This window comes from Myotis davidii, unplaced genomic scaffold (assembly GCF_000327345.1).
Source record: "Myotis davidii unplaced genomic scaffold, ASM32734v1 scaffold329, whole genome shotgun sequence".
NCBI lineage: Eukaryota > Metazoa > Chordata > Mammalia > Chiroptera > Vespertilionidae > Myotis > Myotis davidii.
Genome location: NW_006300374.1, coordinates 2465150 through 2480698, shown reverse-complemented (window position 1 = coordinate 2480698; position 15549 = coordinate 2465150). Strand labels below are relative to the sequence as shown.

Here is a 15549-nt window from a genome sequence, read left to right as displayed (position 1 = left end):
CCTGGTGGCTCTCTCTCCCTCTCCCTTCCTCTCTCACTAAAATGAATAAAAACATATTTTTTTTAAAAAAAGAAAAAGTAAATAAATAAATTCATATTGGAAACAACGGCAAAAGCCAGCCCTACAGATGTCCCCCCGTTGAGAGAGCACCATGGTGCGGGAGAGAAGACATCAGATGTAGGATCAGAACACGAGTTCTGCCACTGTCCAGTGGTGTGAGGCCTTGGAAACATTTCTTTTATTTATTCATAGCATTGCCCTTCACTCTCCTAAAACTGACTTAAGGCTGCTTGCAATAAAAGTCACTTAACATTTCCAAGACTCAGTTTCCTCCTCCATTAAGTGAGGCTAACAACACTCCTGCCTTTCTTCACTATTTTGCTGTGAGGAGCAAGTCCTTTCCTTGTAAACTATAAAGCATTTCTCAAATATAAGGAAGTTTAATTGTTTATTACCCCTCATAGAATCTTAGAATTATGGGGGGGGGAGGGGGAGTTGCCGGGGAGAGGCTAATCGGGGAAAAAAAAGACATATGTAATACTTTAATAACAAAAAAAAAAGAATCTTAGAATTATGTATTCTATTTGCTATACAAAATTCGCCTCTTCAACATCCACCTCATAAAGACATTAAAAATTGGCAAGTGTTCCTACCATTAAACAATATAAAAATGCTTAAGAAATAGTACTGCTCACTTTACACCCATTAGGATGACTAATATTTAAAAAAAAAAAAAGAATTACAAGTGCTGGCAAGGAGATGGAGATATTAGAACCCTTGTGCGTTGCTGGTGGGATGTAAAATAGTGCAGTTACTGAGGAAAATGGTCTGGAAGTTCCTCAAAAAATTAAACAGAGTTACCATGTGATCCAGCAATTCCACTTCTGAATACATACACAAAAGCATTGACAGCAGTGTCTCAAAGAGATATTTGTATACCCGTGTTCAAAACAGTGTTACCACATTCCCAGTAGCCAAAAGGTAGAAGCATCCCAAATATCCATGGTGAGTGGATAAACAACATGTGGGGTATACATACAACAGAATATTATTCAGCTTTAAAAAGGAAGGACATTCTTGCCAAAACTGGTTTGGCTCAGTGGATAGAGCCTTGGCCTGCGGACTGAAAGGTCCCAGGATCGATTCCGGTCAAGGGCATGTACCTTGGTTGCGGGCACATCCCTAGTGGGAGATGTGCAGGAGGCAGCTGATTGATGTTTCTCTCTCATCGATGTTTCTAACTCTCTATCTCGCTCCCTTCCTCTCTGTAAAAAATCAATAAAATATATTAAAAAAATAAAAAATAAAAAGGAAGGACATTCTCACACAGGCCACAGCCTAAAGGAACTTCGAGGACATTATGCAAAGTGAAAAAAGGAGGTCACAAAAAGACAGATACTGTGTGATTCCACTCATGGAAGTCAAATTCAAAGAAACAGAAACCAGATGGTGGTTAACAGGAACTGAGAGGAGGAGGAAATGGAAAGTGATTATAATAAGAGTTTGGTTTGTAAGATGAAAAGAGGTCTGGAGACTGGTTGCACAACAATGTGAATGTACTTAATGCCACTGAACACTTAGAAATGATCAAGATGGTAAATTTTATATTAAGTGCATTTTTACACAATTGTTGTTGTTCATCTGCACCCTAGGATATTTTTCCCATTTATTTTTAGAGAGAGTGGAAGGGAGAGAGGAGAGAGAGAGAGAGAGAGAGAGAGAGAGAGAGAGAGAGAGAGAGAAACATCAATGCGAGAAAGACACATCAATTGGTTTCCTCATGCATGTGCCCCGACCAGGGCTGGGGATCAAGCCTGCAACCCAGGTACATGCCAATGACGGGAACTACACCCAATATTCTTCAGTACGTGGAAAATGCTCTAACCACTGAATGCACCCACCAAGGCATAATATATTTATAACTTTTTTAAAAAATACATTTTATTGATTTTTTACAGAAAGGAAGGGAGAAGGATAGAGAGTCAGAAACATCCATGAGAGAGAAACATCAGTCAGCTGCCTCCCGAACACCCCCACTAGAGATATGCCCACAATCAAGGCACATGCCCTTGACCGGAATCGAACCCGGGACCCCTGAGTCAACAGGCCGACGCTCTATCCACTGAGCCAAACCGGCCAGGGCAATAACTTTTTTAAGGAAGGAAATTCTGACATGGATTGGATGAACCTTGAAGACATTATGCTAAGTAAAATAAGACAGTCATGAAAAGACAAATACTGTATGATTCCACTTCTGTGATATTCCTGGAGTAATCAACTTCATAGAGACAGAAAGGAAAATGGTTCCCAAGGGCAGGGGAAATAGGGTTATTGCTTAATGGGCACAGAATTTGTTTGGGAAGATGAAAAAGTTTTGGAGCCCTAACTGGTTTGGCTCAGTGGATAGAGCGTCAGCCTGCCAACTGAAGGGTCCCAGGCTCGACTCCGGTCAAGGGCATGTACCTTGATTGTGAGCACATCCCGAGTAGGGGGTGTACAGGAGGCAGCTGATTGATGTTTCTCTCTCATCGATGTTTCTAACTCTCTATTCCTCTCCCTTCCTCTCTGTAAAAAATCAAAATATATTAAAAAAAAAGTTTTGGAGATGGATGATGGTGATTCTTGCACACAATGTGAATGAATGTACTTAATGGCACTGCACTGTCTTAAAATGGTTAAAACAGTCAATTGTATCTTCTACTTTACTGCAACTTAAAAAATAAGAAACACATTTTTAAAGAAACAGTATTGAGAACAATAAAATAAATTGCATGTATTAATGCTAAATTTCCTATGGTACTTGTATTGTGGTTTATGTGAGAGAACGACCTTGCCTTGAGGAGGTACATGCTCGGATATTTAGGTGTGGAGTCTCCTGATGACAGCATACTTCAAATGTTTTAAACACAAAAATGTTGTATGTGTGAGCATATATATATATGGACAGAGATAGAAAGCGATGAAACAATTGTGACAAAATGTAAACAACTGGTTAATCTAAAAAAAACATATATTTTTTATTTTAAAAAAAAAAGCTTTATCAAGTAGCTTTTAGAAAAATAATAAACAGCCCTACCCGGTCTGGCTCAGTGGATAGAGGGTCAGCCTGCGAACTGAAAGGTCCCAGGTTCGATTTTGGTCAAGGGCACAAGCCCGGGTTGTGGGCTCGATCCCCAGTGGGGGACATGAAGGAGGCAGCCGATCCACCATGATTCTCTCTCATCATAGATGTTTCTATCTCTCCCTCTTCCTTCCTCTCTGAAATCAATAAAAATATATTTAAAAACAAACAAAAGAAAAACCCCACAAGTGTATAAAAAAAGAAAATGATAAACATTTTTTAAAACCTGATTGGTTTTTAATTATTGTATCATTTTCCATACAAACAGCTGTAAGAAAGTCTACTTTTGCCCATCTGTGATTATGTAAAAGTTGTGTATGAACGTGGACAAGGTCTCAAAGGGAAAATGGAGAGGGTTTTACGTGGTGAGGTAGAGTGATTGTAGATCATTTTTCTTTGTGATTTCTCTTTATTCCATTAAAAAGTAGAAAGTCTACCTCTGGCCGATGTGGCTCAGTCCGTTGAGCATCATCACATGCACCATGAAAACTGTGGCTCAATCCCCAGGAGGCACGATCAGTGTTAGATTCTCACGTTGATGTTTCTCTCTCTCTCTCCCTTCTTCTCTCTCTAAAAATCAATAAAAATATATAGATTTTTACAAGTAGACAGGGTTCACCTCTCAACCCGGGCCTTCTCCGGTTGTGCTTGCTGTTGCAGATGTCCTGGATGTTCTGCACCACGTCGCGGCTCAGTCCGTGCTCCCGCATCATCTCCAGCACCTTTCTGTCCATTAGGTTATGAGACCGGAGGCAGTTGGTAAAACCACAGTTCCCTCGGGTGAAGTGTTCACAGATGTGGAGTCTTTCGCACATGGGCTGATGGCCACAAATCTGCTTTCGACCTTCTCCCTTATAAGTTTTGCATATCTACAGGGGAGAGAATGAGAGTCAGAGACAAAAGTCCTTCCTGTGTCTGCTACACATTCATTAAGGCAAGTTTGACTACACAGAAATTTCAGAAGCATATACCAAAGGGGACAATGCATGCGCTTGCCACCATCTTCAATGACTTATATTCAATTGATCATGACTTTGGGGCAGAAGGAACCTGCGGACTCATGAAAAGAAATATGAATTTGATAATCCTTTGGAAGAATCAGAGTAAAATGGTGAGCTACGGATAGGACCAAACAGGACCCAAGGTGAGCCCTCCATTATGAGGGCACCTCCAGGAGGAAGGCCCACCTGTAGATATCAATTCATTAAGAAGACGGGCGGGTCTTACTTGCAACCGTTGAAAATGCAGAACCAAGTCTCCACCAGACAGAATGTGGCAAAGCTTCTCAAAAGATCAACCAAAGAAGATAATTTTGTATGGCTATGGAAGTAGGTATGTCTGGCTCTACAGAGATGTAGTTCCTACTGAAAGGAGGGCAGCAGAAACATTATTATGCCTGAGGCCAGGCCATTTGATGCAGGACTGGAGGACGCTAGTTTAAAAGTCTGCAGACGCCCAGCTGGCGTGGCTCAGTGGTAGAGCGTCAACCTATGAACCAGGAGGTCACAGCCTGATTCCCAGTCAGGGCACATGCCCAGGTTGTGGGCTCGATCCTCAGTGTGGGGTGTGCAGGAGGCAGCCAATCAATAATTCTCTCTCATCACCGATATTTATATATCTCTCTCTCTCCCCCTTCCTCTCTGAAATCAATAAAGATATATTTTAAAAAACCAAAAATAAATAAATACATAAATAAATAAAGGGAGCGAGCATTCAATTCGTCCTACTACTGCATTTTCAGATCACACTTGCTCACACCAGGCTCCCTAGCAGCCTAGCAGAGGAGACGTTCCAGACTCCAATCCTTAGTAACCTTCAAGCAGGAAGTAAATTGCTGGACTCTCTTAGGTCATCCAACAGAAGCCATCTGTTGGTGTTGCCCCGTGAGGGCCCTGGTCCTGAGTTTCTTCCCGGTCTCACTCCAGCACATCCACGATTCAACACTGCCAATCATACATTCTTCCTGCCTTTAAAACCGAGGAATCATAACTTACCTCAGGCATAAAAAAAGGGTCACTTTGGACGAGAAGTACTGCTAATTCTTCTTTGTTCAGTCCAGAGATCTGATGGCGTTTCAGGACTATGAAGTTCTCTTCTGAGAGAACATCGTGAGAATATTTGCACAAATGTCTGGGGGGGGGAAATGACAATTGTCAGTATTTCCAATTCACAAAAATGTTTAAAAATCATCCAGGGAACTTTCAGTCATTGGAAATCAAGACCCACCTCCTTTGATAACTAGTACAGGTTGGTCCTGCTTAGAAATTGCACTTTAAAAATATAAAGATGGCCCACCCAGAATGGCTCAGTTGGTTAGAGCACCCTCCCATGCACCAAAGGGTTGCCCGTATAATTCCCAGTCAGGACATAATTCAACCCTCAGTCAGGGCACATTTCGAGGGCAGCCAATGAATGTTTCTCGCTCATCAATGTTTCTATCTCTCTCTATCTCCCTTCCTCTCTCTCTAAAATCAATTTTTAAAAACATATTTTTAAAAAAACTGAAACCAATTTATTAGAAATGATTGCTCAACGAGAGACAAAGAATAATGAGAATAACACATTTATGGACTGACTATAGAGTCAGGGAGAAAACTGAATTCCATTTATCAAAGATTTTAATTACACAAAAGTGTTCATGGCTTTATTTCTTCTTCATCTTATATATCAATGTATACCTGTATAATTTGTGACTATAAAGGAATATAACAAGCTCTTAATGGTAGAATTCAAAGAAGTTTACAGAAAGAGATAAAAACCCCCTTCACTTTAAGTCTTTGATTATGTAGGTCAACACTATCCCGAATAGAATTTTCTCTGACAATGAGATTGCTCTCTCATCCAAGCTTTCCAAGATGTAAGCCCTACATGGCTACTGAGCATTTAAAATAGAGCTAGTGAGACTTGGGAACTGCATTTTCTATTTACTTTATTTTAATTAATTTAAATTGGAATAGCCACATATAACGAGTGGCCACCATACTAAGTGGCAAAGATTTAGATCTTGGCTATTCAGAGTGTGGCAGGAGAACCAGTAGCACCTGGGCGCTTGTCAGAAATTTAGAATCTCAGGCCCTACCCTAGTCCTACTGAATCAAAATCCATCTTCCAACAATATCTCCAAATGATGAAATCACACTGAAGTCCAAGATGCACTGACTGAGATCACTGAGAAGCCCTGAGAACACTGATAGTTTCATCGGACAAACAGAATTTGACAGCAATGTCTACATAACAAACTCATTCCACTTTTTAATCTACATATGCTACCTAATGTATCACCAAAGTCCTCAGACTTGTGATTTTAACAGTTATCAATATGATGGGATATTGCCCTGGCGGGGTTGCTCAGTTGGTTTGAATGTCGTTCTGATACACCAAGGTTTCAGGTTCGATCCCCAGTCAGGGCACATAAAAGAAGCAACCAGCCCTAGCCAGTTTGGCTCAGTGGATAGAGTGTCGGCCTGTGGACTGAAGGGTCCCAGGTTCGATTCCAGCCAAGGACACAAACCCGGGTTGTAGGCTCGATCCCCTGTGAGGGGTATGCAGGAGGCATCAATGACTCTCTCTCATCATTGATGTTTCTATTTCTCTCTCCCTCTTCCTCTCTGAAATCAATAAAGAAATATATTTTTTAAAAAGAGGAAGCAACCAATGAATGCATCAATAAGTGGAATAACAAATTGATGTTTTGGTCTCTCTCAAAATCAATCAATAAAAAATATATATGATAGGATGTTCTATTTTCTAGTTTGCACAACCATTATCAAATTAACAGGTGGTTAGGTTACGGCCAGATTTTCACTATATAAATAGTGTGACTACAATTACCTTTATACAAATAACCTCTCTTCCTGTCTGTTATTTTCCTGGGATTATTCCTTTGGGAGTATTCCCCAGAGGACACAATTATTTTCTTGGCGGCTTGTGTTTCATTTTGATCTACTGCTCTCCAGAAAACATACCAATATGTGAGCGTGATTATTTCCCCACAAGCACATTAATGTTGAGTTTTATTATTTTGCTATTTCAAATAGGTATGAATTAGACTTATATTTTTAATTTGCACTTAATAAATATCTCCATTTATTTGCCTTGTTCTATTTTCCATATTGAGAATTAAAATGTTTCTTTTAACAGTTCTCCTTCGTTTCCCAAATAGTAAACATTTATCTGTTGCCACTATTTTTTTAGTTCATTATTACTATGAAAAAAGAAATGCCAATGACTTTGCAAAATGATCTTGCTGAAATTGATCATTTGTTTTTAAATGTAAACATCTAAGGTAAAAGTTATTCTCTAAGAATTAATCGTTGAAAGTCACTCATTCTCGCGCTGCCGCCTGTGTGAGCCGCCTGTGTGTAAGGCATTTCTGAAATTCTCTGGAACTGCCTTCAGATCTAGCAGTGGAACCTTCATGAGAAAAATCACAAAATCAGTAACTGCCAGCCCCCTACAACCCTGCAGCCCTCCCACGCACCCTGCTTCTCAGAGAAGTCAAGGGCAGCTAGCCAGGCTCTGGCACCGCCTCCATCCCAGCCATTTTCTCAGGCGGCCCTCGCCGCTTTCTCCACCAGGTGGCCCTGGCTTTCAGCCATTTCTGGCACTTCTAGATAAGGCTGGCCTCAGCTTTCTGCTTGCTTTGGGTTCTGTGGTTTCAGATAACTGCTCCCCAGCAACCCTCACCACCCAGAGCCCTCCGCAGCTGGGCTAAGACTCCACCTTATCACTCCCTCAAGCCCCATGGGAGGGGGTGATCTGAAGAGAAGCTACAGCAGGAAGGGCCCAGCCTCCACCCAGAAGAGAAAGCCCCTCCATCACAGCGTTAGGATGTGTGCGAGCCTCATTACCTCATAGGGCATCTCACTCCACTGGCCGTTGCCATTAATGATCCTCTTGATATGGAGCTGAAAAGAACCTCATTGAAACACCCCACCACTAGCTAGACAGGTTCTGCCCTCTGCCTGGGAGATAAGTAACAAGTGTTTATCAGAGGGAATTCAGAATCTCTCCCTTTAGCTCCAATCCAGACATCCTGAACACAGAGCCAAGACTATGGCACCTCTCCTGCCACCTAAAAAGGGTCATAGAAGAGGACCCAGCCCTCTCCAGGTCCCAGAGAGACACAGCTTTGGTCACAACTAGGTGCCTGTCATGTCCTAACGGAGGAGTGGGGCACTTCCAAGGTCCCTGGAGTCAGTATTTCCTCTAAATACTACAGGCAGCCAGGCGGCCTCATGGGGGCTCCTCTGCTGGAAGCCTGTGTTCCAGGCTTTTCCAAGCTCAGCCAGGACACTCCTGCCTGAGGAAGAGCCCACCCAACACACGCTGCCCATCCAGTTTCACTTCTCACTTCCCTTCTCCATCCTCGGGCAAACCGCTCGCTCCTCTAGATTCCAGGATACGCACCTTGAACCCAGCCTCAGTCTGCAACATCTATGTCTAGCCTTGGTTTCTGACCTGCAGCCCCCACCCCCACCCCCACCGGAAACCCTGCTCAGTTTCCCACATTCCCTAGACTTCTCTATCTTTGCCCTAATTTCGGCATATTGATCAGCCACAGGATAGGGGTGGGACTGTGCTCACCTATTTGGGGGTAAGACCACAAGTACAGAAACTAACATTTATTACATATTCACTAAGTGACAGGAACTTTGTTGTTTAATTTATTTGTCACAGTAATCCTAAGGTAACAGTAAACGCTTTACTTTGGGAAACTAAGGCTGGGTAAAATGAGAAATCAAAGATGACTCAAATACCCAGATCGCAAAACACAAACAAAAACCCAATCTGGACAAACAAAAACAGACATCTGAAACTTTTCCAAGTCAGAAAGGAAAAAAGAAGGAAAAAAAGCACCATTCTGGATTACTTAAGCCACTGTACTAAATGGAAAACTGAGAGCAGAGTCCAAGGAGAGAGGATGCATATAAACCAGTGGTCGGCAAACTCATTGGTCAACAGAGCCAAATATCAACAGTATGACGATTGAAATTTCTTTTGAGAGCCAAATTTTTTAAACTTAAACTATATAGGTAGGTACACTGTTACGAACTTAATTAGGGCACTCCTAAGGCTTAGGAAAAGCCACACTCAAGGGGCCAAAGAGCCGCCTGTGGCTCTCAAGCCGTAGTTTGCCAACCACGGGTGTAAACCCTAGAGGGTGTAGCAGGTTGATGCCTCCATGCTCAGGTTTAAGGTGGCAGAAGCTTCCTTTGCACGTTCTCCTGATCGTTTTGTCCCAGCTCCAGGTCCCTCATATTGGCTAGTGGGCTTAAGCCAAGAAATAGTGTGAAACTCTCCCATGGCTTCTTGGGGTTCTTAAGGCAGCGGTTCTCAAAGAGAGGTCTCCGGACAGGCATCACCTGGGAGGCTGTCAGAAATGCAAATCCTCAGGCCCCATCCCAGACCCACTGCGTGAGTCTCAAACTTTTACCCACATCAGAATCCTCTAGGGCAGCAGTTCTCAACCTGTGGGTCGCAACCCCTTTGGGGGTCGAATGACCCTTTCACAGGGGTCGCCTAAATGCATCCTGCATATCAGATATTTACATTACGATTATGAAGTAACAACGAAAATAATTTTATGGTTGGGGGTCACCACAACATGAGGAACTGTATTAAAGGGTCAAGGCATTAGGAAGGTTGAGAACCACTGCTCTAGGGGCTTTGTAAGAACACAGATTGCTGGGCCCCACCTCCAGAGTTTCTGATCAGAAGGTCTGGGGGATGGGAATGGGAATTTGCATTTTTTAAAATATATTTTTATTGATTTCAGAGAGGAAGGAAGAGGGAGAGAGAGTTAGAAACATCAATGATGAGAGAGAATCACTGATTGGCTGCCTCCTGCACACTCCCCACTGGGGATCAAGCCCGCAACCCGAGCATTTGCCCTAGACCGGAATTGAACCTGGGACCCTTAAGTCTGCAGGCCAACGTTCTATCCATCCTATCCATCCAGCCAAACCGGCTAGGGCAGGGAATTTGCATTTTTAACAAGCTACCAAGTGGTGCTGAGGCTGCTGGTCCAATTAAGTACCAGGTTCAAGATTACCTTTGAAAGGGTTAAAGAGGATAAAACGGGGCAGGGAAAAACTTATTGTGCTTAGCAGATATCTTGCAGCAAACTTGCAGCCTTGAGCACCGCATAGTTCAGATAAACCAGAAGACACCTGGTGTTGAGAGGAACGAAGGACCAGACCCTTATGTCAGCCAACCACCAAACTGCTTGCAGCCAGCAACAGCTGATAAAACTCTCCCTGCTTCTTACACTCTCTGCTGACTCCCGGCACCCATCTGCACCCAGACGCCTGAAATAAACACTTTTTGATACACTATAACCCCATGTCATAGGTGCGTGACCCCGGCCCACTCTGAACCTTTCAACCTTCTCCAACAAAGCACAATGGGGTCCCCCAAAAGGTTGGTTTGCAGGCATAGGACTCCCCACCTCCTAGCACAGTAAAGAGCTCACCTACAAACCATGATGAACTGCCCAGGGAAAAACAATTGTTTGCAGATAAACTTCACGCAGCAGGAGTTGGGATAAAAGATAGCCTTTAAAAACAGCAGAGGTGGCCTTGAAAGAGGCAGAACTGTTTCTTTCAGGAATCTCAGGCCAAACGCATAAACGCAAATGACCTCACTTTGCTCTTCCAGCCACAAAACAAAATGTTCTTTTAACCCTGGCAAGTACATCCTCCCCCACCTTCGGAGTGGTGTCATCCCCGGACGAAAAAGGCGCCACATACTAAACCTGACAAGCTCAGGGGAGGCCTACATGCAGCCTGACAAACTCAGAGACCAAAAGTAGCCACAAAGGATAGTCTGCAATTGTAACTTTTTAACTAAAACGGTTCGTGGTGGTAGTCACGTCCTAGGCCAGTATTTTTCCCAAACAAAGGTCACTGTTTACCTTAACTGAGCCTGCAGTCTTTTTTTTTTTTTTGAATTTACCATAACATTTCTTTGGAGTATCAAAGTAATTTCCCTTCCCCCACCACTCTAAGCACAATCACACCAGAGCAAAGACCACAAATCTTCAGCTTATTATGTTAATTAACTGTTACCTATCCTGCACCCACCTCTGTAAAAAATATATCTATTCCTTTTACTTCTTATCCAATTCTAGAGATTTTCCCGCTCTGCTTTCTCCCGCCTTCCCAATCTACCACCAGTGGATTTCCTGTAACCCCCTTGCACTTCCTCCTTTGATTGCAATGTCGAAAGTAGGATGCAAAACTGCCATTTTGCAGAGCATTTTCTCAATCCGTTGAGATTTTGCCTCCCTTGTCGTCAGTTTGGCTCAGCTAAACTCATACAGATTTTCTACAGGTTTGAGCGTTTCTTAGGTTGCCAGGAGTGTTTGGAAACACCTCAACCTGGGCCACACCCTCAGAGACCGATTTAGCTCGACGGGAAGTGGGGCCCTGGGGCTGAGAACCAGGGCTGCAGTGGTCCGATTAGGCCTGTGGGTTAGGTTCCTGAACAGGTCTCTTCCATTTCACAAGTCGGTAAACACAGCAGCAGCTCTGGGCTCCACAACGGACCAACGGGGGGCCAAGGGGGGGATAATAACCAAGGGAGAGTCTAGTCTTTTTTTACAATAATTTGTATCAAAATACTCCTTCCCATCTCTCCCTCACCCTCTCAGCTTCTCAACACCTGGTGGGGGATTGGGAAAAACAAAGAGGTACTTAATTTGCACAGAAAACAGGAACTAGCTCACTATAATATAAGCCAGGTGGAAAAGGATGTGTGAGAGATGCAATCTAGAGAACACTGGTCTAAAGAATAATTAATATGTTACCCATGAAGCAAACCCTCGTCCTGACCCGGTGGCTCAGCCGGTTAGAGCATCGTCCAGGTGAGCGGCTGCGGAGTGTCTCCTCCGTCGGGGCACATACAAGAATCAACCAGTGACTGCATGAGTAAGTAGAACAACAAATCTGTGTCTCCCTCTCTCTCGCCCTTCCTCTCTCTCAAAGTCAGCATACATATGCTCAAGGTGAGGATTTTTACAAAATCCCAATACCCATGTCAGACATTAAATCAGAATTTAGGGGGTAGGAGTCGGGCATCAGTAATTTTTAAAGATTTTGCAAGTGATTCCAATGGGCAATGAAGTTTGGGTGCTATCCATATCAGGATGGAGAAAAAAGTGTAGGGAGTGGCAAGAGTAGAGCAGGAGGTGGTGGCAGTACTGCCAAAATCTTGATTAGACGAAGCAGGTCAGACAAGGTTCCTCTCCTCGCACACGCCCCGTCTCCCCCTGCCACGCTTCCAACATGGATCCCCTGGGAAGCTAAGAATATTGAAATAGAGAGAAATATTAACTTGCTTAGCCATATTTGAGGATTTCTTTTAGAGAGAAAGGAAGGGGCAGAAGCTTCAGAATAGTCTACTGTCTGTGGCACAAAGTATGTGCTCAAGAAATATTCTTGATGGGGTGACCAGAGTGTCCTCATTTCCTGTATCGCCAGTCAGTTGTACTGAAGCAATGAAGCATAGTAACATTCATCTAGGTAAAAACTGCTGTTTGAATTTTAACCCTGCTGTTCTGGCTTCTGTACACACCTGCTTAAACAGTAGGGGAGTTACCTCAGTTTCCAGATGGAGACCTGGGAACTCACATAAATCACCCCATTGTGTTGCCAGCCCATAACACACAGGCTATTCTCCTGTGTCTGGGGACCAGAACCACAAAATTGCTTTCCTTAACTCAGTGGCTCCAGGAATACTTTCTGGTGACTCAGTGGCTCCAGGAGCTGAAAGTATAGATAACCTTTAAAGATCATTAACTTTGCTCAATTCTGCTTCTGTAAAACTGCTTTTGCAAGATAATTCCACATTCCAATGTCTAGCAGGATGTGGTTTTTGCCTTTATAAGATGGCTGCTGCCATCACTCAGGCACTATGAGATCTGGAGAGCATTTGCCCCCTCGTAGTCGCCGGCTTTGAAATAAATGTGGCTCCTTAATTCAACTTCTTGAGGCGTCCTTGTGTAATTCGCAGGGTACACTACAACAGTCCCATAGAGAAGCAAGGAATAGGTCACCTAACCTCGGAGAAAACAGACTTTCTTCATTTTCATTCACTCTGCACTAAAGAACCTGTTTCTCTTTTACACACACACACACACACACACACACACACACACACACACACACCCCTGCAAAGAAGCCACACATAAAACCTGCCTTCTCACTCTACCAGGAAGTGATCCTCACATCCTGGTTCTGAAAGTGTGATCCCTGAGCCTCTGCAAAGGAATCCTCAGGGTGATGTTAAAAACGCAGATTCAGATCCCAGCCCCAACCAACTTCTTCTGAACCAGAAGTTCTGATGTATGACTTGGGGAGCGGCATTTTAATAAGCTCGCCCCACCCCCCGCCAGGTGATCCAGATATACAGCAATGTTCCAGAAGTCCTGCTCCAACGCTGGGGGCCCCCCAAGACTGATCCATCAGCACTGGGGGGAGGAGGGGAGTGTTACAACTCTCACTTATTTTCTAAAAGAGTGAAAAAATCATTGCCTGGGTTGAGGGGAGAGGCAATTAACTGGTTCATTTAGAAGGGGCACAAGAGAGCCTTTCGGACTGAAAGAAATAGTCTTTATCTTGACCATGGTGGTTACATGAGTGTATCCCTTTGTCAAGGCTCTTCAATTGTACCTTTAAGTGGTACATTTTACTGTATGTAAATCATACCTCAATAAGGTTGATTTTAAAGTTTTATTAAAAGGTAAAAATGTATCAAATGTTTAATATACAAATTAAGAGTTATGCCTGGCTGAAGTGGCTCCGTTGGTTGAGTACTGTCCTGTGCACCACAATGTTCAAACGCAGGTAGGGACACATAGGGAAGGGAACCAACCAATGTTTCTCTCTCATATGCATGTTTCTCTTTCTCTCTTTCTCTCTCCCTTCCTCTCTCTAGGCATGTCCTCGGGGTGAGTATTAAAAAAAAAAAAGGCAAATACATTACATTATTAAATAAATATATACATAAATAGTGGTCCAGTGCACAAAATTCGTGCACATTAAAAAGGAATTAATTAGAGGAAATATTTTAATATTGCTATTTGCCCTTTCTCTATAACAGAGTGTCAGAGATGAAAAAAAATAAGTAAAATGTATATGAAAATAATATACAAATTTATTAATAAACTGGGCGGGGACGCAAGCAGGCAGCTTCACCTCAGCACTGGGCAGGGACGCACGCAGGCAGCGCCAGGGACACAGGCAGGCAGCGTCATGTCAGCGCTGGGTAGGGACACACGCAGGCAGCTTCACCTTAGCTCTGGGTGGGGACGCATGCAGGCCGCGCCACGTCCCAGGTCAGGAGCACATGCAGGAAGCGTCACATCAGCGCTGGGCAGGGATGCATGCAGGCAGTGTCACGTTAGCGCTGGGCAGGCCTGCACGTGCTTCCGCCAGGTGCTGCCTCTGCCGGGGGCCACCCCTGGGTCGGGCGGCCTCTGGGCCAGGCCACGTGGGGGCCACCTCCGCTGGGAGCTGCCCTGGGCTGGGCATGTAAGCCCTCCTAGTGATGGAAGTCCCCGCCCACCCACTCCTGCTGTGCATGCCTCCTGCTGAGCGGTCATGTTACAGCGTCCCGGACAATTTGCATATTCCTCTATTATTATATAGGATAGGTGTACACAATCAAAATTTCCCCTATTGACAGGCAAGGAATCAAAACTGTTTAGAAACTACTTCTCTCTAGATGACATCTCTTAACCCAATGCTCTGAGTTGGTCTGAAATATACTGAGTCTCTTCTCAGTAGGGGAGTGTTAAAAGATCATAAAATAGGTCTCTACTCTCTCCTTCCAATCCTAGTTCAGCTCCCCTGCTCCAACTTGGTTAAACTGATTTCTCACTGGGCCTGATACCCTTGGTCCTTCTGGATCCTTTTACTCCTTTCCCACCCCATCTTGGGGCCTTGCCAATTCCAAAGTAGCCTACAGGTAAAGGTCACAACAGATACATGTTTGGAAGTAAATGTGGTCAGAAACAGTAAGCATATTAGAACCCTTTTATAGAAGGAAAACAAATCTATACTTATTGTAAATATTTATTTTTGCCATCTCTATATTCTGTTTACAAGTAGAAAATATTGGGGGGAGAGGGGATAAAAGATCAACCAAAGAGGGGTGAAGGTCTGGACTGGTGGGGGGCGGGGGCAGGCTGGGAGAGGACAATGAGGGGAAAAGAGGACATATGTAATACTTCCAAAAATAAAGAATTATTTTTTTAAAATAGAAAATATTGTTATCAGATGCCTATTTATCACTATTTTGGATTCAGTATCACTTATAAGGTCGTGGTTTCTTACTGTCTACAGAAAGCTGCAGAAAATGATAGTCAAATTGGATCAAATTAAAATAAACTCAGAGGATCTATAAAGAGAAAAATGTCCAAATGA

General features: G+C 43.5%; 1 protein-coding gene across 1 annotated transcript in view; it reads right to left on the bottom strand.

Moving 5' to 3' along the window:
- ZC3HAV1 (zinc finger CCCH-type, antiviral 1) overlaps positions 1 to 15549 on the bottom strand; it is a 56880-nt gene that overhangs the window by 31574 nt on the left and 9757 nt on the right. The window contains exons 3-4 of the mRNA XM_006777120.2: positions 5116 to 5251; positions 3741 to 3990 (exon numbers count right to left, since the gene is read on the bottom strand). Of these exons, the coding sequence (XP_006777183.2) occupies positions 3741 to 3990; positions 5116 to 5251 (386 nt within the window). The remainder of the gene's footprint in view (positions 1 to 3740; positions 3991 to 5115; positions 5252 to 15549) is intronic.